Source organism: Branchiostoma lanceolatum, chromosome 8, assembly GCF_035083965.1.
Source record: "Branchiostoma lanceolatum isolate klBraLanc5 chromosome 8, klBraLanc5.hap2, whole genome shotgun sequence".
NCBI classification, from domain to species: Eukaryota; Metazoa; Chordata; class Leptocardii; order Amphioxiformes; family Branchiostomatidae; genus Branchiostoma; species Branchiostoma lanceolatum.
Genome location: NC_089729.1, coordinates 17,047,111 through 17,073,680, shown reverse-complemented (window position 1 = coordinate 17,073,680; position 26,570 = coordinate 17,047,111). Strand labels below are relative to the sequence as shown.

Here is a 26,570-nt window from a genome sequence, read left to right as displayed (position 1 = left end):
ACGAGAGTGACAGACTCTCGCGAGATGCAGCAATGGATCACGGGAAGGGACTTTTTTACGAATTCAAATCTCGCCACTTTGGCGCCGTAGAGTTTGCGTTAATCCACTACGGCCTGCAATCTTTCATCCCTCCGACGCCATTTGAGCTGGGACCGAAGAAGGACAACTACACTTATAACATCGTCGTGACCATAACCGATGTAACAGGGGAGTCTGCAGATGTCATCATACCAGTAAAGGCAAGTAAACGTGATGAAGAACATAGTTTTAAAATGTTTGAATGTTACAACATATTTTGCAAGCCCATTGTGTGTATTTTTTTTCTACTATCCTGTCCTTTTAACAATCTTCTGTTGTCATTGGTTTCATCATGTTGGTATGTCACTACATTTAGATAACAAAATTCTTCATACACACACCGACGTTTCTGACTGGTTAATATTGTACTGCAGCTATAGGTGTCGCTGCTTATAGATGCGGTTCCAAAAGTAAAGTATTAACATATATATAACATGTACATATAAACAATCTTGTCCAATAGTTACAAGAATATTCCTCAAATAGTGACATAAAAAATACGCACCTCCAAATTTTCGACGTCTTCTGTACGTCTTGTTCACGGAGTAACCTAGTCTCGCGAGAACACAAGACTAGGCCGAGACTTGTGAAGATCTCCCTGCCTCCCCCGCCTCCTTGCGGAGTAGGGGTAAGTAGGACTTGGGCAGCTCCCAACCTCCGGTACGGTTCATCCCAGAACGTTCCAACTGGACGTGGACTGCCTCTTTAATCTTCCTGTGAGAATTACGCGACTCTAGATCTATGATCTCTATTATGTCCGGGAGACTTCACAAGATGTCTTGGATTGGGCCGTTAGTGACTCAGTGTTTTGTTTTAGTTCATCTTGTCTAATTTTTTTTTACCTCGCCGAGTCCAGGTTTACCCTGAACCGATCGTGAATCTGACCTCCACACTGGAGGAGGTCGTCGGCGGTGCTGAACTGGAGTCCATGCTACAGTCCCGGAACATCCAGGCCGCTACACAGCTCATCGTCAGCGTCGCCTCACTCCTCAACAGCGGGGGTGATGACGCTGTAGTGGTGAGTTGTACATAACACGTCATTTCCGCCGAGGAAAAAAAATGTTGTGTTTCCGGTCACCTGACCGTCACTCGCAATAATACGCCAAAAATAATTACTCAAGCTACTGGATAAGATTTTGAAACAGTCAGACGTTTCAGATAGCATCCGCTATCTTTCGTCAGTGACTAAAGAAGGATCTGGTATAACTAGGTTTTACCAAAACTCTGGATAGATATGTTAATGAAGGGAAGACAATTTCGAAATCTTATCCAGTTGCTTGAGTAATCATTTTTGGCGTATCTTATTACCTGGATGTCTAACCTTCAGCAACTCGCAAAAATATGCCGGCCATAGCCTTTTTAGTCCACTGCTGGTAAGGCACATAACATTATCGATCTGACTATTACGATTCCTTACGAATCAAAGGTTCTTTCAAACATCATGACACCAACATCTGAGTGAAGAAAAAACAACAGAATCCATACCAACCGACCCTATTCTTTTTCGGGACCGCAATCGGAAACATCATTAAATTTTCTAGGGTACACGTCATTTTCGTTTATTCCGGGCTTATATTTTTGTCTCACTACTAAGGACATATTGTGGTTTTCGCTTCAGGAAAATTAACTAGAGATTCGTCTTCTTTATGTTTCAGGTGGAGAAAGCGGAGAAGGAAATCAGCCAGCTAGAGACAGAAGAGGACCAAGAACGTGACGTGGAAGAGGAAGAAGGGCCCACGGAAACTTTGATAACAACTGAAAACACCACAACCCTTAATATGACCACATTGACACCTACTGAAGTGGCCAAAACTAGCACAGTGATGCAGACAACACCAAGTAAGTCCTATCATATTTCCCATCTATATGAACAGTTGAAAGATGTGAACAAGGACAGTTGGATTCAGTATGCCAATTAAAGGAGTCCTTAACTCCAGAAGGCAGTGTTATTTTCCACTAGATTATGTATCAATCAATACATAATCAGCCGACTTTGTACAGAATTCCGCTTGTGGTGAATTACACAAGGTGTGTTTTTTAAAACAATATGATTCTCACTAAACCCCTGCAGACCCTACCAGTGTATTCCCTATGCGTAAATATACATTATTAAACGTGGATATTTTCGGCGTAAATGAGGGTGGTTAAGCACAATAAGAAGGCCAATTGTTAATAAGATACAAAAGAACACATAGCAAGAACCACCCTGATATTCTTTTTGTAATCTAACTTTTGTCAGGCATTGTCAGGCACATTGTAAAAAACACATAGGCTGAGGGTCACCTGGGGAATTTGGTAGAATACTGAATGCTTTTGGATGCGCACGGGACTAGTGAGTACTTTATCGCATACTGTAAAAAATATTCATTTCTACTTCCTAAAATTACCATCCATTGGAAAATAACTCCCCCCTCTGGGGTTTAGGACTCCTATAAGGGGGGGCAACGAAGTTTTGGAGGTACAGAGAACTCGTATGTGGCAAGATGAGCTAACAGCCTCTTGGTCTCACATAGCTGTTCGTGTCGTCACCGAGGGAAAGACAGAGGAAGACTTGGCCCGGGAACGAGAGCTTCAAGAGGAGCAGACAAGGCGGCAAGAGGAGGAGGAGGCCCAGTTAAAAACGAAGAGGGTTGAGGTGAGTGGGGCCACGAGTTGCACGTTTCACGGTGTTATATGACTGTGTATCTCTGTTATATTGTATCTGACCCTTACCTCTTCCCTCATGACCTCAATGAAAAGCGGCCTGCGTGCCGATTTGAGCTTATCATGAATAAACAAAGGTTCAAACAAACAAACAATATATTTTGCTCTTTGTGTGTTTGCTGTGTGTGTTGTTGTTACCAGACCTTTGGTCATTTTAGAAATCATTTCATATTATTCCAGATGCGAAGTAGCTTGGTACAGAAACTGTCTGACTCCTCCAAGAGCATAGGTGGAGTACAGGACCTTGGTGCCGTACAGCAGTACGCAACGGCCATGAAGGCTGTCACCCAGCGAACTGACGAGGTCAACGAAGGTTCTCAGGTACAATCACCACCATTTTTGGTTACCGTATACTTTACTAATCCCGTGCAAAAGTGTCTGTTCCCCCATGATGATGCAAAAGTGTCCGTACCCCCGCGAAAAATGTCTGTACCCCATGATGATGCAAAAGTGTCCGTACCCCCGCGAAAAAAGTGTTTGTACCCCATGATGATGCAAAAGTGTCCGTACCCCCGCGAAAAATGTCTGTACCCCATGATGATGCAAAAGTGTCCGTACCCCCGTACAAAAGTGTCCGTACCCCCGTACAAAAGTGTCCGTACCCCCGTACAAAAGTGTCTGTACCCCCGTACAAAAGTGTCCGTACCCACGTGCAAAAGTGTCCGTACCCCCGTACAAAAGTGTCCGTACCCCCGTACAAAAGTGTCCGTACCCCCGTACAAAAGTGTCTGTACCCCCGTGCAAAAGTGTCCGTACCCACGTGCAAACGTGTCCGTACCCCCGTGCAAAAGTGTCCGTACCCCCGTGCAAAAGTGTCCATACCCCCGCGCAATAGTGTCCGTACCCCCGCGCAAAAGTGTCCGTACCCCCGCGCAAAAGTGTCCGTATTCCCGCGCAAAAGTGTCCGTACCTCCGCGCAAAAGTGTCCGTATTCCCGCGCAAAAGTGTCCGTACCCCCGCGCAAAAGTGTCCGTACCCCCGTGCAAAAGTGTCCGTACCTCCGTGCAAAAGTGTCCGTATTCCCCCGCGCAAAAGTGTCCGTACCCCCGCGCAAAAGTGTCCGTACCCCCGCGCAAAAGTGTCCGTACCCCCGCGCAAAAGTGTCCGTATTCCCGTGCAAAAGTGTCCGTACCCCCGCGCAAAAGTGTCCGTACCCACGTGCAAAAGTGTCCGTACCCCCGCGCAAAAGTGTCCGTATTCCCGCGCAAAAGTGTCCGTACCTCCGCGCAAAAGTGTCCGTATTCCCGCGCAAAAGTGTCCGTACCCCCGCGCAAAAGTGTCCGTACCCCCGTGCAAAAGTGTCCGTACCTCCGTGCAAAAGTGTCCGTATTCCCCCGCGCAAAAGTGTCCGTACCCCCGCGCAAAAGTGTCCGTACCCCCGCGCAAAAGTGTCCGTACCCCCGCGCAAAAGTGTCCGTACCCCCGCGCAAAAGTGTCCGTACCCCCGCGCAAAAGTGTCCGTACCTCCGCGCAAAAGTGTCCGTATTCCCGCGCAAAAGTGTCCGTACCCCCGCGCAAAAGTGTCCGTACCCCCGCGCAAAAGTGTCCGTACCCACGTGCAAAAGTGTCCGTACCTCCGTGCAAAAGTGTCCGTACCTCCGTGCAAAAGTGTCCGTACCCCCACGCAAAAGTGTCCGTACCCCCGAGCAAAAGTGTCCGTACCCCCGCGCAAACGTGTCCGTTCCCCCGCGCAACGTGTCCGTACCCCCGCGCAAACGTGTCCGTTCCCCCGCGCAAATGTGTCCGTACCCCCGCGCAAACGTGACCGTACCCCCGCGCAAACGTGTCCGTACCCCCGCGCAAACGTGTCCGTACCCCCGCCCAAAAGTGTTCGTACCCCCGCGCAAAAGTTTCCGTACCCCCGTGCAAAAGCTACATTCGTCACAGCTGTTGAATATAATGTCTGTTATACGTGCTTTGTATCTATTGTTTAAATCCATATTTCTTCAGCTCACTGTGGTGGACGTGTTAACGGACATGGTGAGCGCCTTGTCCAACTTCGCTACGGAGGACGAAACTGACACAGATGACGTCAGGAATGCCGCTAACGGTGAGTCGTCATCATTTTTGTCCCAGCAACAATGCGACTGTAACGTTCGTAACAGTGGAAACCGGTCAAAGGTAGTGCGAACTTTGTTGACATGCTTTAGGTAATGTTTCCAGAAAGGGATGCCCCAGTAGCTCAACTGGTTCCAATTAGTTGATAACTTGGAGGGCCCAGTTCAAACCCTGGGAAAGGGCGTCCCGGTTGCGGATGCACCCGTCTTTCGGAAGGGACGCGTAAAATGAAGGTACCGTGTTCGAGGAGCTCGAGGTGTCTCAGGCACATTTACGGGGAAAGGATAGCAACCCTTCCTTGTAATAATAATAATGATAATTTCATTTGCAAGTTCTTGCCAGAGGGCAAATTGCAACATGAAACAATACATAGCAAGGGTATACTGTACAGATAGTACGAGTTAACAATGTTGACAAGAGGAACACATGGCTATTCTAAAAACTACTACGCTTTTTGGGTTTGACTTCTTTTTTGGAAGCAGTGGAAGACGAAGTGTCCCGCTTTTTTTGTAATGAGTAGGTTTTGGGAGGTTAACAGGGTTCTAGTTTTCTTTTCGTCAGTAAACGTTTGGAAATTGTGGTAAGTTTTGGTGGCTTTTCTTTTCCGATCATTGAAGGGGCAGTTTGAGATAAAATGTATTTCGTCTTCCACCGCTTTTGACATACAGTAGTTACAAAATAATATACAAATGTACCCTGCTACGGAAACAACAAGGAAACTTGCTGACCTGTGTGCCATGCCCTAGGCGACGAACAAGGTGAACAACAGCAACAACATTTTCAGAGGTCGTTTTTCTCCCTGTAGATTTGATAGGAGGCCTCGGTAATGTTCTCCAAGCGTCTGTCCTGCCTGTAGAAGGCATTGTGTTGGAACCAGAGGAACTCGGGGTAGACGAAGACGCAGAAGAAACAGACACGCCCCTCGAAAGTAAGCCGAAAGACGAAGAAGCAGAGACGAACGAGGCAAATCTACAAGAGGACCAAGATGAAGAGAACGTAGAAGAAGTTATCAGAAAACGACGCACGGTAAGGTGCAAAGTCTTATTGTCTTTGTATTTTAGGATATGATATGATATTATATATGATATAATGTTGGGGAAACTGCTTGAAAAATTTGCTGCATACGTAGATGCCAATGACGACGAATAAAAAATTTTGACATTTTCCCCAATAGGCAAAAATTGTCGCACAACAGGCTCTAGCCGCAGTTGAAAACGTGGCGAGTACTCTGTTCAAGCGGGTTCTGCCAGGTGCGCCCCCTGTGCAGCTGAAGTCGTCGACTTTGGAAATGCAGCTCCAGCGAGACGAGCCGTACGCCGTGACGAACAGGAGCATGCGCACTATCAGCGGCACCTTCTTCTTACCCGAGCAAGACGTCATGTTTGCCGACATGAACACAACGGGCGTTCTTGTGGATTCTAAGGTACATTGTATCTCATTGTTAACACTTTTTATCTCCATGAAATGGAGATATTGTTTTGTGCGTGTCTGTCTGTGTGTGTATGTGTGTGTGCGTGTCTGTGTGTGTGTGTGTGCGCGCGTGTGTGTGTGTGTGTGTGTGTGTGTGTGTGTGTGTGTGTGTGTGTGTGTGTTTGTGTTTCCGGATTATTGTAGTCAGCATAACTCGAGAACCTCTGGATGGATTAAGATCATATTCGATATGTTGGTAGGTGTTGACAAGACAAAGGTCAGGTTTGATTTTGGGTCTCCTAGTATGTGACCTTGGCACTGCAGCAGAACTTCCGTTTTTGTCTATCTTAGACCTGAACGTGCTATGTTTTTTTTTGGGGGGGGGCGGGTAGCTTGTTGTCATTGAAACACTTTCAGTACATCCAATTACGGTGCAGTTTTGATGTGTCAAATCGTCGTGTGTTTTTTTTCTGTCAGGTGTTGGCCATGCCGAAGAACCCGCACAGTTATGTGGACAGCGCGGCGCTGGTCAAGTCACAGGTCCTGTCGCTGGAGTTCCGGACTCAGAACGGCACCGAGCTGCTGATGCGAGACCTCCGGGACGAGGTGGCGATCGAACTGAGCAACCCGGGAGAGCTTTCATCCCAGGTAGTTAAAAAAGTTAAAGTCCTCCCACACCATAAGGCTAGGTGCCCATCTTCGTTCCGGTACCCCTGGGCCACACTGGGGTGCAATCACTGCAGCAGGGGGCTAGTCCACTGGCAGTGGAGTGTGTTTAACTTCCATACTGTTTCAGAAGTATGTACCATTCTTATAAAGTCTTTGGTATGACTCAGTGCGCATCTTATCCAGACGTGTCCTACCCTTGCGCGAACTCGGGCCTTCTGGCTCCTCATAATTTGAAGCAGATGTGGTTAGTGACAGAAGCGCAGACCACCACCACAGGGACAGTTTAATCGAGGGAGGTACTGACTGCCATTATGGACAAAATAATGCTAAATATGCAAATGCCTGCAAATGTTCTTGTGGTCCACAATGTGATTTGGATACAAATGTAAATTTGCATTGATGTGTCCAAAGCATTGTACATAATTGACTTCGCCAAGAAGTCGATGTTTTGATGCTTGTCTGTGTGTCTGTTAGTGAACAGAATAAGTCGAGAACGCCTGGATGGATTGTTGTCGTATTTGGTGTGTTGATGTGTATGTGGGAAATCTCAAGATGATTAGATTTTGGGCGAAGTACTTTGCATAATTAACGAGAAAAGCGTAAAAATGTGTTATATTGTATGCTTGAGTAAATGTTATGGCTGGGACGTGTGGCGGTGTTGTTTCGAGGTGTCAAGGATAAGTGGTAGGGGTCGTAGGGGTGGTAGTTGTCATGTGGGAGGCAGGAAACTAAATAGTTGCTGAGACAAATTGGCTTGTCGCTCAAGGCAGTGGTATGAGAAAGGTAGCAGCATAGCAGATAGTGGTGTGGAATTTGGTGGAAGCAGACCAAAATTGGATATACAGCTGCCTTACGGAAGAACAATCAGTAGTCGTGTGTCACAGCATGGGGATAGGACGGTGTTCAAGGTAGGTGAGTTAACCATGTTATATAGGGAAACAAGAGGTGATTTATTAGTATACGTCATACTGTATGGTGTACATGTAGTATGGATACGTATTGCTGAAGAAGTATTTGATGAAGGGTGGATGTAATATAAATAGATATCAACTATGCAAATGAAGACCTCATTTGCATAATTGATGAGAAAACACTATAACTCAAGGTGGGCTTAATGGATGGTCATGATTTTTGGTGTGTAGATGCTTTGTATGATTGGATGATGATTATGCAAATCAGATTCTTATTTGCATAATTAATGAGGTAATTTTTAAAACCCGCTGTGTTCCATGATATGACTATTCAAATATGTGACATTTGTAACCGAGGAAGATAGGAATGTTGATAGATAGAAAATATGCAAATGTAGGCCTAATTTGCATAATTAATGAGAAACTACTGTAATTCCATACTAGTAAATGACGGACGGCAATTTCATACTTGTGGCATTTGGGAGTTGTGTGAATGTGGACACCATTGAATCAATTATGCTAATAAGGACCTCATTAGCATAATTGATAAATGTTAGCATAACATTCTTTGTTAAGCTCATACTTTGGACAACTTATGTTATTTGGGTGAAGACGATCAACTGGTATGATTTATAATTGATGATTAACACTCCTAATACGTTAGTCATATTTAGGTTAAAATCATTTGGCGAAGGTATGAGGTCGTAGAACTCTTGTTATACAATGTTTGAACAGTTCACAGAGTTGACCTTCCCATGGCTAAAGATCTTCAGCGTGACGTTCCGAGTACCCACAGACAACAGCTCAGTACACGTTCTCGTCTACCCCGAAGACCCCACCGTGACTCTAACGGTGTACCTACGGCGAGGGGGCAAGGCGACCCCGTGGGACTTCGACTTCCGTGCGACCATACCCCGTGTGACAGAGAACTACCAGAACAGAACGAGTATGACATTTGAAATATCTTATTTGAATATGTTACATTATGGAATCTTTTGTGTTTGCTACCACTGTCGTCTGAGCATCACTCAGTCGTAGGCAATTGTACTTGAATGTGGCCTCTGTAGTCTACTAGCTTACAGTCATAACTACAAGAGACAATAACAAAGAAGAAAAACGTCGTCCACACCTCGTAGGGCGACGTTATAGGAACCGTAGATAGATCGTCACAAAAGTTTAATACTGAATTTTGGTCTCCAACCTGCGTTTTCACAGACATGTATGTTGGTCTCCAACCTGTGTTTTTACAGATATGTGGGCCGTGGATGACTCCACCGCAGCAAAAGTTTAATACTGAAATTTTGGTCTCCAACTTGCGTTTACACAGACATTTATGTTGGTCTCCAACCTGTGTTTTTACAGACATGTGGGCCGTGGACGACACCACAGCAGCCGACATGCTGCAGACATGGCAGAGCGTGGATCACGAGGCGGCCGATGAGCTGTCCCACACCCTGTTCATCCCGGACACCGCACACCTGCAGAAGGGAACCTACTATCTCGGCCTACAAGCAAGAGGTAGGAATCTTTGGTGAACTTCTTTTTTTTTAACGAACTCGCTCAGTGCAAGGTCGTAGGGGGTCACTCATCAAAGCACTGAACTAATTCTTACTGTAGCAGCATCTCTTCACCCTAGGTCAGCTAGAAACATTAATGCTCGGAGACAAGCATGACTTCCACTGACCCATTAGGAGAAGCACTGGTTATGAAGGCTTGTCGGGAAATTCCCTACCCCATTTAGGCCGGAATGTTTTGATCCGCTCACACCGGGGCATGCCCCTACTCTTTTATACATTTATTTTCAGTATTTGTCTCTGATAGAAATGCCGCGCTGTCACAGAGAAATAAGTACATGATGTTTGTATCCGTTACATGTTACAGTCCCACCAGAAGAAGACCCTCCAGGTTCCAACCTTACGGTCCGAGTGGCAACGTTCACGTCAGGGTGCAGGTACTGGGACACGCACACGGAAATGTGGCGACAAACCGGCTGCAGGGTAGGTTTTCTTGCACTTAAAATAGGTACTGACATAAAAAGTTGATATAGACTTAAATGATGGTTAATATGAGTCAAGACTCTCGGTGACTCTGAGCATTACGGCTACAACCTGGCAAACCAAAAAAGATACGTCTAAGCAACAGGCAAATATTACCTTACATTAATCAAGGGTCGGTACAGTTGTATGTATTATGTATTTCATATTTCAATTACTTTGTATATTTAATGATTCAGTTGCGTTGTTACTTTCATTAATTTGATACGCCTCACTTCAGTCATATCTTGTCTTATTTATGTTACGTTTGTTCAGTAACTTGCGCCACCATGTCCATGTCCATGTGTATCTTGTTTCTGATTAAAAACAAAAAAAACAGGTACTTGTGTTATGTTGAAACAGATCAGAACGATGATGATTGGTGAGATTTCATATGGGTTCAAAGTTTGACGTTAAAGGACTCCTGAGTTATCGTTATTTCTGATAGGTCAGCCCCATGTCCACGGCGAGAACAACGAAGTGCCTCTGCACTCATTTGACGTCATTCGGTAGTGACTTCGTCGTCCCTCCAAACACTATCGACTTCTCTACGGTGTTCTCCAAGTTCGCATCCCTGAGTGACAACGCACCGGTTTTTTCTACCGTCCTCTCAATCATCGGGTTGTACTTCATTGTCGTCGGGCTTGCCAGGAGGGCGGACCGGAAAGACATCGTAAAGGTAACCTGAAAACTCTTTATCTTAAGTATGAAAACTTTATTGCTCTATGATCATTGCCAATGTGACACATAAAACGTATATTTGCGTATTCAATAAAGCAGGAATTTTAATCATTATATGCTCTGCATTTATTGTTATTACCACGTTTGGTTACAGATATAATCGTGTTTATACGGATATGATACAATCGTCTGTTTGTCAGAAATTGGAAGAAAGTAAATACCATACTATGTGCTTTTACGACTGGCGTTAAGAACGCAAACATTGGCTGTCAGTTCTCTCTTCAAGCGTACTTCCCAACAGGCAGTTTTGTCTGCTTTCAGCATTTGAATAATAATTTTTTTCCTTCACCATCCTTAGTGGGGCGTGTCACCGCTTATCGACAACGACATCCGACACTCGTATCACTACCAGGTCGCAGTCTACACGGGCATGCGCAAGGACGCAGGGACCCGGTCTAATATTGGATTCGTTCTGTCAAGTGAGAAGGGTGACACCGGCACCAGGAGACTAGACGACAAGGGGAAGAAGGTACTCCGCAACCTTAAAGGAGTCCTAAACTCCATAGGGAGGAAGTAAAAATGAATACTTTTTACAATATACGATAAAGTACCCACTAGTGCCGTGTGCATCAAAAAGCATTCAGTATTCTACCGAATTCCCCAGGTGGCCCTCTATTTTCTGATTAATAAAATTAAACAACCTCAGCCTATGGCCTAATACCATGTGCCTGACAAGGCCTGACAAAAGTTAGATTACAAAAAGAATGTCATGGGGGTTAAGAAAAACTCGTCTTGCTATGTGTTCTTTTATATCTTATCAAAAATTGGCCGTTTTAAAAAACACACCTGGTAAAATTTACCACAAACGGAATTCTGTAAAAAGTCGGCTGATTATGTATCAATTGATGCATAATCTAGTGGAAAACAATACCGCCTTCTGGAGTTTAGGACTCCTTTAATGAATTGCAAAGTTTCGGCATTCTCAATTGTGTAACTACATGCCTTTCCATGGAAACAACCAGTGAATCTGAATATCTTAGTAATTACTTTCGCGACCATCTAATACATATTTTAGCTTTCAAGTTTGAATTTGAAAAAGCGTAAATATTGAGGCAAGGTACGGAAGATTAATATGAAAGTGAACGGTTACCGTTTTACTAACTTGGTTATTGAATTGTTTACTGTTTATTGAAATTTTCAAACACATGTGTAGCCCATTCAACTCTGCCAAAATGTACATGCTAAAACTTATTTTCACAGTACCTTTTACTGACATACATTACACTGCAACTTTCACCACAGGTTTTTGATCGCGGCAGTGTGAACAACTTTCTCTTGAGCCTCCCACGTTGCCTAGGCAACCTGCAGTACCTCCGCATCTGGCACGACAACTCAGGCAAGGGCCGCAATGCGTCATGGTTCCTTGATAAGATCATCATCACAGATCTGCAAACGGAGAAGCGGTGAGTCACAAAGAGAGAGGTAACATTTTAACAGTAAGACTTTATCGCAAATGTCTTTTAATGATGTACGTAATGATGTATTCATGTATCTATTTATCTATCTATTTTGACTTTTTATTTATGATTGTGTTGATATAGTTCATGTAAAGTTTCTTTTGTACTCTTTATCCGTGACTTCTCCCCCTCCACTTCGATCATGTTGAAAAGTGGCCATGTGGCCGAACTATCATTCGAAAGAAAATAAAGGCTTTAACTTGACTTGACTTGACTTGATTCATGTCTTTGCAATTGTCTTTCGCAAAGAGATTGGGTGCGGTGAACAAAGACAACAGAAAATATTGTGTAACAAAGAGTATTTAAAATGGATCTGTCTATGCAATACGCCAAACTCATTCCAAATTGTACATTTATGCAGGTCTTACTTTTTCTGTGGCCAGTGGCTGGCGGTGGAGGAGGGGGACGGGGTGGTGGAGCGCCTCCTACCGGCGGCAGGAGAGGAGGACGTCCTGCAGTTCCAGAACCTCTTCGTCTCCAACTCTCGCAAGAACATGACCGATGGGCATCTATGGATGTCGGTTCGTACAGTAACAATGTAGAAGAGGGAGTTATCCTTAACTGCACAATATATTTAAAACAGTCCTATTTTGCTGTTTGATGTCATAGCCTTTATGCTACGGCCTCATTTGCACCGGTGCCCGTAGGGGGGGGGGGGCGGATGAAGTCCCGGCCGGGCCCTTAAGCCGCAAATTTGTCCCGGTGGACCGTTCGAACGATTAGCTCAGGGCGTCTATTTGTTACCGGATCCCGCGTTGATTTTAAATCTGGGCTAAAATGATTCGGGGTCCTGGCCGGGTCCAAAAATAGCCCGGTGGCCGCAAGGTGTTCCGCGGGGCCACGTAGGGGTCACGTCCGAAAGTGCCAAAACAGCCTGTCACCTACCCGGCGAGGCCCCTTTTCCAATTGGGACCTAAGCATTACTGAAACACTGCTTCTGTAAAGCCCCCGTCACAAATAAGAAATTCAGCTCGGCCGACGTGTTGGCAAGCTTCAGATGTGCATTTTCGGCCGACGAAGTACGGCCGACGTCCTGTCGATCACGCGGGCTTCGGGCGATTTTTAGAAATCAAAGCTGATCCAAATATCGGCCTTTTACCAGGTTAGTCGATACTGACTTCATCCATGTCCAAGAGATGGTACCATCTGATGGGGGATTTTTAGTTTTTAGTGTTCGACGGATGTCGCCCGAGATTTTCATTGGAAAATACGGTCGACGCTCGGGCGATTTTGACATTCGGCGAGCTTCGGGCGATCTACAAACTCGGCCGACGTTCGCTTGAATGTATAAAGTGCAATGCTACTTATGTAAATATATGTGTAAATGAAGGCGAAAATGTACAGAAACCACAATTCAGTGCTCAGCTGAGTGCTGCGAAGGCTTTTTTTATTGAATAAAACACTGAATAAAACATTGAATAATAGAATTGTGACGCCGGCTTAACGGTTTTACATTGCGTCCAGACGGATCTACCTGTATGTTCTCCCCCGCCAGGTGCTGTCCCGGCCCACCCGGAGCACGTTCACCCGTGTGCAGCGGGCGTCCTGTTGCCTACTCCTACTCTTCACCAGCATGATCACCAGCTGCATGTTCTACCAGGCACCGCTGGACCCGGACGCACCTGGTCTACACCTCGGACTGTTCTCCATCACGTATCAAGAGCTGTCCATCAGCATACAGGTGGCAATGCTCTTATGCTAGGGTCACATTTCCTAACCGGCACCCGGCCAAAAATCAAAGTGTATGTCAATAAATTTAGACAAGCTACGCTCTTAAATAATTTTGGGTACGTTTTGTGTTTTTGTTGTCTTTTATATTATACTTTTCGTTCCCAAAGACTGCCCGGCCGGGCCCCGGATTTGAAATGTGACCGTAGCATTAAATAGAGCCTCTTACTACTTGATCAATCATTTGTCTACTTATTGAAGGTTTTCAGAACAAATCTGGGAGATGCTAGCAACAGAATCTTAGTCGCCCCTATACAGGGCCTGCATTAACATTTCCACTATGTTTATCATAGCTAAACATGTAATGTTAGTTCCTACATATTTATGTATTAAGTAGATCAAAATTAGTTATCTGTGCAAGGCACATACTATCGCCATCATTAACATCGACAGTGTCTCCTGTTATACATGTATCATAATGTAACACTGTTACATTACTAACAAGCAACAGTTAAAAAGTTAAAATCCTAGGCCTCCCACACCATAAGGTGTATGGGGCGGTGCCCATCTCCGTTTCATAGCCCTGGGCCACAATGTGGTGCAATCACTGCAGCAGGGGGCTATTCCACTGGCAGTGGAGTGTGTTTAACTTCCAAACTGTTTCAGAAGTGCATGTATGTACCATTTGTATAAAGTCTTTGGTATGACTCAATGCGCCTCTTGTCCAGAGGTGTCCTACCTGGGGCTTGAACCCCGGTCCTTCTGGTCCACGTAATTTGAACCAGATGTGGCTAGTAACAGAAGCGCAGACCATTACACCACAGGGACACCCCAACAAGCAACAGTATCATGTCCAAATGTCATTAACAGGCTTTTTTCTTTAGTCAAAATGGACCATCAATTGCTTCTATCATCATTTCGTCAACGTTTTCATTGGGGCAGTTTTATTACTGATAAACTACAATTAAAGATGTCTGTTCATTGCCTTACAGAGCACACTCGTCGTACTACCTGTCAACCTCCTTGTGGTCAACATCTTCCGCAAGCTACGAGCCAAGGATCAGGTGGCTCCAAGCAAAGGGAATTACGGCAAAAATATCAAAGCAACCAGTTCGTCATCATTGACGAAAAGAGACACCGAGAAGCCCCATGAGAAGACATCCCACGAGGAGGTAGAAAACAACAAGGAGCCTTCAAAGGGAACAGAAGACGAGGAAGGGCCACTTACAAAAGATGTAGGGTCACCGCATAAAGTGTCTGCATCTTTGACTACAACAGAACAAGATCCCCAAACCGACTGTCTCAGCCATCAACCACCAAGGGAAGAGCAAGAGCGAGGTGACTCAGAAAATGGACAAAATGGAGGGCAAACACTAGCGCCAGTGGTTGATAGAAATGAAGAAGTGTCGGGACAAAAGACTTCAGAAGCTGAAACGTCTACACCACGTAATGTTGTGCAGCAAGTGCGGATTCTACACGGGGGAGAAACAAAGACACTCCGGAGGCGACGGTCTAGAGACACGATTGCATCTCAAAATAAGGAACCAACCTACGTTTCCACGAGTTTGGCTGCATCATTGGAAGACAGTCTCCAAGAAAATGATATTGACGAAACGCGCACTGTGCGAAATACTGGTACACGAAGAGTCCGAAACAAACCATCTAAGGTTGAGCCTCCCCCTCGTGGATCAGAGAAGCGTAGACGAACCCTCAAACGCACGTCATCATTGCCAAGGTCAAAGTCAATCGTCCCCTATGATGAGACTGACGTCACCATGGATAAAATCAAGTCGGCATCAACCGAGTTGCTCGACAAAGTTGACACCGCTGAAGGCAAACAACTAAAACCTCTCCACGTGCGCCTAGAAGAAAGCGTAGCACGGTTTGAAGAGGCCAAACGGTTTGAGGAAGAGGACAAAAGATCAGAGAAAAAGAAGGAAAAACCTAAGACTAAACAGAAGAAACAAACAACGAAGAAAAAGAAGAAGCCGTTTCTGCTACCGCATTGGTTCTTATGGATAGCCTACGTCCTAGTGTACGGCGGAGCTATGATGTCAGGATTCTTTACCATACTATATTCACTGGAGTGGGGGTACGAAAAGTCCTCGCAATGGCTGGTTACCTTCTTGATGTCCTTCTTCCAAGATGCGTTGGTTGTGCAACCGGTTAAAGTAAGTCTCTTCTTGCTATTCTACCATCAGTTCTTGTCACCCTCTACTAAACTGGTCACAGTACTAAATTCTCTGCATTTCTAATCTTAACGTTGTATATGTAATATATTGATATTTACGCCAAACATAATTACTCAAGCAACTAGATAAGATTTTGAAACAGTCAGACGTTTCAGACAGCATCCACTGTCTTTCGTCAGTGACGATAGGACTGAGAACACCAGGTTTTATACCATTATATTGATATTTGTAGATTTAGTTCTTTAATAAGCGTGTCACTTGCCTCGGTGATTTCTTCTTTGGTGCGCAATGGCTGTTTCACTATCTATTAAGGCCCTGTCACAGTTGTGCGTATATTCAAGTGCGTATGAGTTGCGCATGAGCATTTTTTTGGTTTATGTAAAGTTTGCTGGGAAGAAGTTATTAACGATAGGACTGAGAACACCAGGTTTTATACCATTATATTGATATTTGTAGATTTAGTTCTTTAACTAGAGTTCCACGAACACATATCTTCGCCGAATAAGCAAGGGTTTCTATAAAGAGTGTTTTATAGAGTTATTACATTTAAAAATCTATTATGTTCATGAATGTTACCTCATACATTAATTTGAGTCTATCAATTGACATGTGTGTGTTACGTACAGTGGGAAATGAACAGATAGGAAATTTATACAGTATTACAATCAATGCCTAGGTAAGTATAATTGCTGTTGTTAGAAGAGCGTTCGAATTATGATGTGCCAAGGGAGAACATGTTAAAGATGTAGCTTTGTGTATATGGGCAGTATTACCTTAAGTAGCAGTTTGTTGTTGAATTGTTATATCATCAAGGCAACACAGACCATGTCGTGGTCTGTATAATATGTGTCCATAACAGTAACTCTGATATTGTCTTGTACATGTCTACGGACGTAAACGTGGTATAGAAGGGTACTATTGTCAGCGGTGGGAGCTTGAACTGTCCCGTTACAGATAATAAGGATTTAGGGAGGAAGAGGTCGAAATTGAAATATCCAAGGAAAATTGTCAAGATGTCACTTGAAAGTTAAATGTATGACTTTTTGTAATCTATCGATCAAGGCTGCTTCAGGTAAGGAGTGTGGTTTGTAGATGTCAATGCTGTTGACTGTGGTCGATAGTTTGGTGACTGTTGTAGCTATGCACTTCACTCCATCGGCTGAAATACGGAGGTGTGTAGGATTGGCGTCTTGTGTACCAACAGTCATTACCCCTCCTCCTGTTCCATTTCTGTCTGCTCTAAATGTCGTTGCTTGTGGTAGAAAATGTTTAGTCTGTTATTGGCCATTCAGGAAGGTTTCCACGAAACAGAAGACATCGACCGGTTGTGTTGATCTGTCAGCTCTCATGTCTTCTAGATGTTCGGCGTAGGAGTATATTCAGGAACTTAACATTAATGCAAGTATCGTGGTATTCTGTGTTAGGTTGCTGTGTAACCTTTAACACAGGCAGCTGTTCTAGGCGTTCCATTTCTTTAAGAACATATATTTTGGTTTACAGTATTGTAATTGCATACGGTTTAAATCCCAATAGATACAATCCGTTCAAACTCAACACGACTTCAGGCAAAATATAACTGACCTGGGAACAAACGATCTTTGCGCTCATAGGGGACAACAATTTTGTCCAGTGATTTACCTTAAACTTTATGTGCAGCCCCATGCCAAATACAGAGGGTACTGTTCTCGTGCTTGGATCGTCCGCTTGCCGTAACCATTGGAGAACTGACCATTGTCTTTTGATGGGTACCGCATTTCGGTAAACCTTTCTTGTACTTGCTTTCACTGTCGAATTTTACGAGGATGGTGTGGACATCATGACCTGTGTTGTCAATACCCACCTACTGTTGCGAATTCGCCCTTAACAATTTCGTCTGAAACGTTAACGTTGGCAGTGACCATGACTCTTGCCCTACAGCTATTGACAATATCTCTCTCAAGCCTCCTGTTTCACCTGTTTTTTTTTTGAGACAGTTAGATTTGTGAGACCTGTTACTGTTTTAGGATATCTTTTTTTGTGTCTCTGTCTTTAATGTGAAACACCCTGGAGGGGAGTTCAGTCAGGTGTTGCATATTGTGCTCGTGTGCTTCTGGGTTGGTCCTAAAGACGTGCAACGCTCCTGATGGGTAGCGTGGGTCTGTTTTGAAGATTATCCTGGTTTTGAGGATGTTCACTATCTGTGCAAGAAGCCAAGAACCTTTTCTTACTCTCATCTACGAAGGATTGTGGTCCACTTCCAGTGTGGTATATACAACGGCATTTACAAACCACATAAAGCTTAGAATAATGCATTCTGTAGTGCCTGCTGCTTGCACATACAGTAATTCCTTATATGCATTGATCGCCAACATTTTCATTTTTGTTTTCTCATAAATGTTGTGCAAAGAATTCTTGCAACATGCCCTGTATTTACACACGTGAGCAGTTGAAACAGAATGGCGAATAGATAAAAGCCGTGTCCAAAGTTTGTTTTGACTTGCCCCCGCACAGTCCTGTGTTTGTTGATAATAGCTACATTCACAGCGGGAGTGTAATTTGACCGGTGACAGTGAGGTCACCAGAGAGCATCAATCTTTTTACACAGCCCTGTTGACAAGCAGGTGTTGTCCTTAGATATAGGTCGACAAGAGGCACTTTAACGCAATTATAAAAAAAGCCTCTATCACCACTTAATTAGAACCTGATTACAATTTCATCCGTCTATATTTGTTAAACATTACCTCAATAACCTACCTGTCCAAAACAATGCAAATTCATCAAACCCTTCCCGAGTTATTCGCCTGCAAAGGTAACATCAAAAAAGCCCACTGCAGTTCTAAGCAAGCCACTAGGGGGTCTAAACTTACATCACTTACTCCCTGCCCCAAGAGCTATACACCACTTAAAAATCATTACAATAGCACTTGCATGAAATTTGAATACAAGCTTTCGGGGGATTAATAAACTTTCCTCATTTATTATGCAAACTATCTCCTTATTTGCATGATAAACATTTAATTATGTAAAGCATCACTGAAACTATCCACATGCCATAAATTATGATAATCCATCAATCCCTGCTGGAGTTATTCGTCTCCAAAGGTAACAACAAAAACGCCAACTGCAGTTCCAAACAAGCAGTTAGGGGCCCTCAATTTACACCACTCACTTGCCGTCCCAGAAGCTATCTACCACCTAAAAATCATGAACCTGACGCCTCCAAAAAATTTGGCCTCAAACTTTGAAGCTCCGCTGCAGTACCTCAAATACCCGCTGGGAGGCCCATTATCGAACTTGACCTTCCTCTTTGACACCCCTACCTATCCACTAAATATCATGCACAACCGTCAACAGCCCCTCGAGTTATCCTGGCGACATACAAACTCACACACACTCAAAGTCTGCTACAGTACTGTAGGAAAGCGCCAGATAAATCATTTTTTAAACTTGACCTCCATTCTCACAGCCGCTTCTTACCTACCAAAAATCATTAAGATCCATCAACGTTTCCGTCACTTTTTTTGCCTACATACAAACACAAAAAAATTAAAAGTCCGCTGCAGTACTGTTGGAACACGCCAGGTAAACTATTTTTGGACTTGACCTTCCTTTGCACAACCACTACATACCTACCAAATATCATGAAGATCCATCAAAAGTTTCCCGAGTTATGCTCTTGACATACATACAGACCCACCGAACAGCCGGCTCAACCAAAAACATAATCTTCCCGAGTTCATCGGTGAAGATAATAAGCGTGTCACTTGCCTCGGTGATTTCTTCTTTGGTGCGCAATGGCTGTTTCACTATCTATTAAGGCCCTGTCACAGTTGTGCGTATATTCAAGTGCGTATGAGTTGCGCATGAGCATTTTTTTGGGTTTATGTAAAGTTTGCTGGGAAGAAGTTATTTTCTACTTTGACCCACCGTTGTGCAGCCTAGTTATCGAACAAAAGAAATGACTTATTCGGCTGCAAAATTAACCTAAAACAAAAACATGTTAATACGCAACTCCTGCGGGCTTGTCCATACGCACAAGTGTGACAGGGGCTTAACAGTCCGCTTCGCGTCCCGTTGTAGGTGGTCGTGATGGCTGCCCTGGTGTCGCTCATAGTAAAGAAGTCTGACGAGGAAGAAACAGAAAAAGAGGACGACAATAATCAGCTCGGTGCAGACGAGGATCCCGAGGCAGAAGCTCCTGACAGAAACACCCAACGTTTGTGCCTTTTTTTTCCTCTCAGAAAAAAACAGACTGATGATCTGTATCTGTATCTATATAGCCGGTATAACCGCCATTAGGCGTAACACACCAGCTAATCATACATATTCCAATGGCATACGTTATGTTCTGGTATGTCTATGTTGTAGCAATGGACAACTACAACATCTCATTCTACTAACCTATTTCAAGCCGCGTGAACCAGTGACTATACCTAATATGAAGCAGTAGTTATGTTATATCTTATCATGCTGCTTTTTAGACTGTATTTATCGACTGTTTGTTATTTGTAGTTTACGTGCTGTGTATTGTTTTGTGTGTGGGCCACGACACCAACAACAGCTGCCTGTGGCCCACGTGTATTGTACTGTTTGAAATTTCAATAAATCAAATCAAACATCATAACGTTTGAAGCATCCATCCATTGAAGCAAGGGAACTTTAGTTCAACATGTTATATCTAGATATCTGTCACAAACACCACTGATATCAGCCCCATCTCATCCAATAGAAGGACCTCATCTGCAGCCCCCGAAGCAGGAGCGGCTCCGCTCAGCCCGTGAGGTGAGGATAAAGGAGCTGAAGATGGAGGACGTGATGAGGACCACGGCACTCCACCTGGCGTTCCTGGCCGTCATCATCACCGTCAGTCTCTACAACAGAGGCGGTCATGCGTACTACCTGCACCGGTCTGTAACTAACACCTTCCTGGAGAACAGGCAGTTCAAGGAGGTTTGTGATCAGTATTCTATTAGATTGTAATGGATTTGGGCGATCCAGAAGTCTGTATCAGCCCCCGTCTCGGTGGAAACGGATGGGTCTTCGTTTTGATAATGATAATAATGGTTTATTGGTCACAAATTACCCATGCAATGGCAGCCAGTGCTGAATTGCTGCAGGCTTTACAATCACATAATACACAGCAGATACATATTTGCTCCACACTTGCACTTTGTGGAACTGTCGCAAGGGTCTGGGCGGCTGCCATTCAGCGCCAGCAGGTTACCTCAATACGACCTTACCCAACCGAAGTCAGGTACCCATTCACACCTGGGTGGAGTGAAGATCTAGGAAAGTCGTGTAAAGTGCATTTCCCAAGGGCACAACATCGGGGCATAGCAGTGGTTTCGTTCACGAGACCTCTCGGTTCTGAGCGAAACACCTTACCGATTGCGCCACACGATGCCACCATATGATTGGAAGATAGTAGCTCCGTCTTTCTCCTCGCTGTTGCTGTTAATATATAAAGCTCCGATTATGTCACATCATAACATGATGGTGTTGTCTCACAGATGCACACGGCGGACGGTATGTGGACGTGGGCGGAGGAGGTACTACTACCGAACCTGTACCCTGACGTAACCTACAGTGACACCAGTGTGCCGTTACGTCATAGAAAATTCGTTTCCGGTGGGACTTCTTTCCGAGTGGGAACGGTTCGACTACGCCAGCTCAGAATTATTCCAAGTAAAAAGCAACTTTTGATCCCTCAAAATTTTCTATATTCATTACACTGGTATGCCGTATGGTCATTGTATTTCACTTGTATTTCCCAAGGTACATTCTACAATACACTGAAGCAAAACAACTTATAAAATGTAAAATATCTGATCACGTTTTAACTTGTATTTGTATGACAGGCCATTGCACAATGCCTGTGGTGATGAGAACAACTGTACCGGAGTGCAACGTGGACTATTCCTGGACCAATGAGGACACGCGTCCCATGTTGCAAGGATGGGGAACTCAGACAGAACTCAGTAACCATAGTAACATTACGAATCAAGCCAAGAAGACTAACACGGACGATCTTGGCCCCTGGACTTATAAAAACGCTGTCGATTTAACCTCGTTGGCATTCTATGGTGAATTGCATCTTTACAGGGGTGGTGGATACGCTGTAATCTTAAAGAACAACGCCAAGCATGCCAAGACGCAGATCTCTGGTCTCAAGAAAACAGCCTGGCTTGACAAATATACACGAGCTGTGTTCGTCGAGTTTTCTCTCTACAGCCCGTCATCGAGTCTTTTCGTCTCTATGACAGTCGTCCTGGAGTTTACAACCGTTGGTGACGTCACCACGTATCCCAGAATCCAAAGTGTCCGACTGCCTGGTGTCGATCCCGTGATCATCACGTGCAAAGCCCTGTACTGCCTGTTCGTGCTGTATTTCATTGGACGTGAGGGAAGGAGGATTAGACGAAAGGGGAGGGAATATTTCAGAAGCTTTTGGAACTGCGTTGAGATACCGTTCGTTGTTCTGGAGGTAGCTGCCATTGTGCTGTACGGAGTAAGAACGGCTTTCTGTAACGACGTTCTGTATAGATTGAATGAAAGAGGTGGTTTCGTGAATTTCCAGTCCGCCGCATGGTGGAACGATATCTACAGCCACGTCCTCGCCTGTTTGGTGTTCGCCTCCATAGTCAAGTTTCTGACGCTCTTGCGCTTTAACGGACGGATGGCCATGCTTACCTACGTCATCAGGCGGGCGACCAATGAGCTTGTCCACTTCACCGTCATATTCTTCGTCATCTTCTTGGCGTACTGCCAGGTCACATACCTCTTGCTCGGGACGACCCTTGCAGGCTTCGGGACTTTCCAGGTAGGTAAAGACTATTGGCACAGAGTAAAGAGTTTTACGAGGATATAACGTTTGGTTCATGGCCGGTACAATGGCCAAATGAGTAGCAGAGTGTTCGCCTTGCATCCGGCAGGTCTTGAGTTCGATCTCCGGCATAGTAAAACCAAAAATGGTACATACTGCTTTCTCTGCTCATTTCTCTGCTTGGAAATAGTATGGCAGACGCCGCGACACACAACACTACCGGTGGACTAGCCCCTTGCTGAATTGATTGCATAAAGTTGTGAGGCCCAAGGGCTATTGAAGCGGGCACGGGCGCCGCCCTATGCGTCATCTGGTGCGGGAAGGACTTTAACTAACTTTTAAGTAACGTTTGGTGAAATAACGATGTCATCGTTAACGCGTTTCGTGTGCATGTCCAACATATAAAGATGAAAGAGTGAAGTTAATGCAGACAATTAAAGGCAAAACAAATGTAACATTACCTCAGTCGAAAACAGAGACTTTTCGTGTACTTATGTCATATCCTGAAACAATATCTGTATATCTAGGCCAATATATCTATACATCTATGCAAAAAATAATCCGTGAAATAGCGATTTGATTGTATAAGACATTCATCTCCTCATCATGTAATTGTATAATTGACATATACGACTCCCTATTGTATCTCCTGTTGATATCATCTACCTGTGATAATATTATATAGATTGTGCCTTCGTGTAGTTTGAAATGGAGCATTGCACAGCCTAGAACCTAACCATTGTATAGTATAGAACCTACCTATAGCTTTAAGTAGTTTGATATAAGTAGCCAGTAGTATTTTATTTTTGCCTTACATTGTACCTGTTACAATCGTTGTGTAATAAACTTTGACTTGACTTGACTATAGGCCAGTCTAGAGATGATGTTTGCGATTCTCCTCGGTGACGTGGACCTGTCCTGGGTGCTGAAGGCGAGTCCGCTGAGCTGTGTCTTCCTTCTCACCTTCATCCTGGCACTGGTGCTGGTCATTGTCAACATGTTCCTGGCTATACTCGTGGATTCCATCAAACATGTCAAGGTATACTAGCCCACACCCTCATTAAATCAGGACCCCTATCGCTCCACGTTAGCTCTCGCGAAGGGGCCCTGATCTTCAGCGCCGGTAGACATGGTTCTGGCGCCGTTACTGACAGTTGCTCATGAATAATTAATGAGCCATCCAAATGTACAACCAACGCCGCCACAGTTATGTGCCATTCTCTAGTACTGCAATTGCATGACGTCTTACTTTCTCTGTTCCTTAGGATGATGTAAGAAGGCTGAAGAGGGAGAACGAACTGACAGACTTCATGATCCATCGTCTCAAGAAAATGTTCAGGCTGGCTGATAAGACACCGCCTCCATCTACCAAGATCCATGAGCCTGGTCATCCATCCGTTCTCAACCATCATGCCAAGGTACTGCGTTTTTCATAATACGTTTCCTCCACATTCTTTAGGCATGTGTTGATTCTTACATACTACTAGCGCTTGTAGTACCAATAAGCCCTATGACGTCATACCCCATCTGTTACAGGTGCCTACCTGCCCCGTGCCCTCCCCCCGGACTAAACCAGATGTTGTGGACACAAAAGAAGCAAAGGGAAATAAAGAAGGTACTTCTCCTCAAACGTACCGCAATGGTGCGATACTGGCATTGTTCAGTTGTAGATTGTGTGTAACACATGTAAAAATTGCGTTGGCGCGAGCACTATATGTGTGATACATTTCTGAAAAGTAGACATATTTACCTTTCAATTGATGAAAAACACAATGGGATTACTTTATAATAAGGTAACCAAAAATTCATTCAAAGTAAAATAAGAACCCCCCATTTCAAGAGGGTCTGAAAACCCCAGCACAAAGGCTACAAGGATTGAGGTAAAAACAAGAAATAAATTACACCCAGCTAAAACAATGCATATGTTTTGAGTATACATCTAAGCCAACACTCTCTTTCTAGTCGCAGAGACAGACCAAATGGATGACTTGGTGAGCACCATCCACCCAGCTGACGCACACGACGTTACGGACCTCCCAGGACGTGTCGAACATCTTCTACACTATGTATACGACCAGTGTGGGGGTGATATGATAGACCGACCACTAAGCTCCACACAGTCGCCCTCGCCTTCATCAGAGGTTCCAGATTCGGAAGATATTGACGCTGAGCTAAGATACCTTACCAATGATGCAGCAAGTCCTTCAGCTAGCCTCGGCAGCTTCGAATTGCAACTGCGACACGGTCAGACACCGCTAGGGCATCCAAGAGATCAACTTCTCACAACTTCGCGAGGCAGCACACCATCAGGGAGTCCAGTGGCTCCTAGAGAAGCTCCGTTACCCCAAAGTTACAGAAACAAGTCCCCGTCTCCGATTGGAAAGGCAGTCATTTCGGTCCCATCTGCTAAGATTGTGGGTGACACCAAGGAATCTCCTTCTAAGAGCGATGAAAAGCGGTTCTTTCACAAAGTCAGTACGTCGCTGTCGGTTGATGTGGTGGTACACATTGCCTCCAAAGAATCGTCTGACGTGGAGGATTCAACTAACGTTGACCCAGTCTCGTCACTCACGGGTCACAACCTAGGGGGACGTTCACCGAAAAGATTGACAAACATAAAGCTGGATGTAGAAAAGAGCTTCGAAGAACGGCTTCCGTTGTCCTCTAAGCCTCCCATATCACCAAGGCCATCAAGAATCCATAAAAAGGAAACGTCTGAAAAGAAGAGGTCTCGTTCTGAACACCGACAGAAGATGACCCGTAGAAGCTCCGTGTCTCCGAAGAGAGCACCGCAAGGTAAGAACAAGAAATCCGAGCATAAGGATTTTGGCGACACCTCATGGGAGCATGTCGGAGCCAGATCCGAGGCAAACAGCCCTGTCGATACAGACTGTCCATCACCCCCATACCCTCCGCCACCACGACCATTCCTACCGTCACGAGAAGGGAGTACAACCGTTGAGCTGGCCAAGAGTAGGCATCGTGCCAGGGTTCAGAAGCTCAAGCTTCGTTACTCTACGGTTGGAAACATTTCTGAGATCGACGATTCTGATAAACCCATGGATCTTCCTGTGTTCACGCCACGCCACAGCCCCGAACTCACACCAAGGACGGCTTCTCCAGATCTTGAGGCTTCAACAGAGGACAAGAAGAAAGATTCCAAGCAACAAAACACACCTGGAGGGGACGATGACGTAGAGAACGACGATAACCTTACACCAATGGAAGAGGCGCCAAATGATATGGAAGAGGATGGTGACGTAGAAGGACTTTAGATTGGGTTAAATTGAAGTTCCCCACAAAGCTACATGTAACAGTCTTTAGTTCCGTGGTTGGTCGGATGCGCTGATATAATATATACTTTATGACATATTGACAGCCACATAGTCTTGTGGGCCATATTGAGGTGTTTCTTGGTGTTATTAAAGAACGCTGTAAAGTAGAATTAAGTGTAAATGCTAAGTAGTCTTTTGTCATGTAAACAAAAGGACATACAACCATCAAGTGTTAAGAACAAACATACCATAAAAGAAAAATGCAAACAACTTTGTACAGTGCTACAGCAAAATTTGCAAGTAGTGACGAACAATTCACCTATAGCGATGTTGGGTATTTTCCCAGCTTTTACTGTTGTTAGTTGTATGACACAGCCCAACTACTGGGCCAAGATTTTGAAGTATGAATGTGGTGTCATTGTTCAATGTAGTAGAACCCTTAAATTTTCCTTTCCATTCATAGCCCTTCTCACCTAGAACATCCTACATTGAACCCATTAAAATTACTTTATCAAACTTAGAATTATCAATTATTTCTGAAGTTTATATTTGTCGTTTGAGAATGCATGCATA

The 26,570-nt window shown here is 44.5% G+C and overlaps 2 protein-coding genes across 2 annotated transcripts; both read left to right on the top strand.

Annotated features, from left to right (window-relative positions):
• Positions 1 to 370: 370 nt before the first annotated feature.
• On the top strand, positions 371 to 24,158 carry LOC136439519 (polycystin-1-like protein 2). Its single transcript, XM_066434936.1, has 24 exons — positions 371 to 376; positions 935 to 1,096; positions 1,734 to 1,917; positions 2,592 to 2,713; positions 2,962 to 3,102; positions 4,732 to 4,831; positions 5,645 to 5,865; positions 6,014 to 6,262; positions 6,727 to 6,897; positions 8,565 to 8,775; positions 9,192 to 9,347; positions 9,711 to 9,826; positions 10,311 to 10,541; positions 10,902 to 11,072; positions 11,846 to 12,006; positions 12,422 to 12,581; positions 13,556 to 13,741; positions 14,721 to 15,899; positions 19,980 to 20,115; positions 20,629 to 20,849; positions 21,410 to 21,584; positions 21,758 to 22,719; positions 23,591 to 23,761; positions 23,988 to 24,158. The coding sequence occupies exons 1-24, from the start codon at positions 371 to 373 to the stop codon at positions 24,156 to 24,158; spliced, it is 5,763 nt and encodes a 1,920-aa protein (XP_066291033.1).
• A 49-nt stretch (positions 24,159 to 24,207) lies between these two features.
• Positions 24,208 to 26,138, top strand: LOC136440388 (uncharacterized). The gene is made up of 2 exons (XM_066436411.1): positions 24,208 to 24,337; positions 24,685 to 26,138. Exon 2 carries the CDS (start codon positions 24,702 to 24,704, stop codon positions 25,995 to 25,997), a length of 1,296 nt encoding a protein of 431 aa, XP_066292508.1. The 5' UTR covers positions 24,208 to 24,337; positions 24,685 to 24,701; the 3' UTR covers positions 25,998 to 26,138.
• Positions 26,139 to 26,570: the final 432 nt, after the last annotated feature.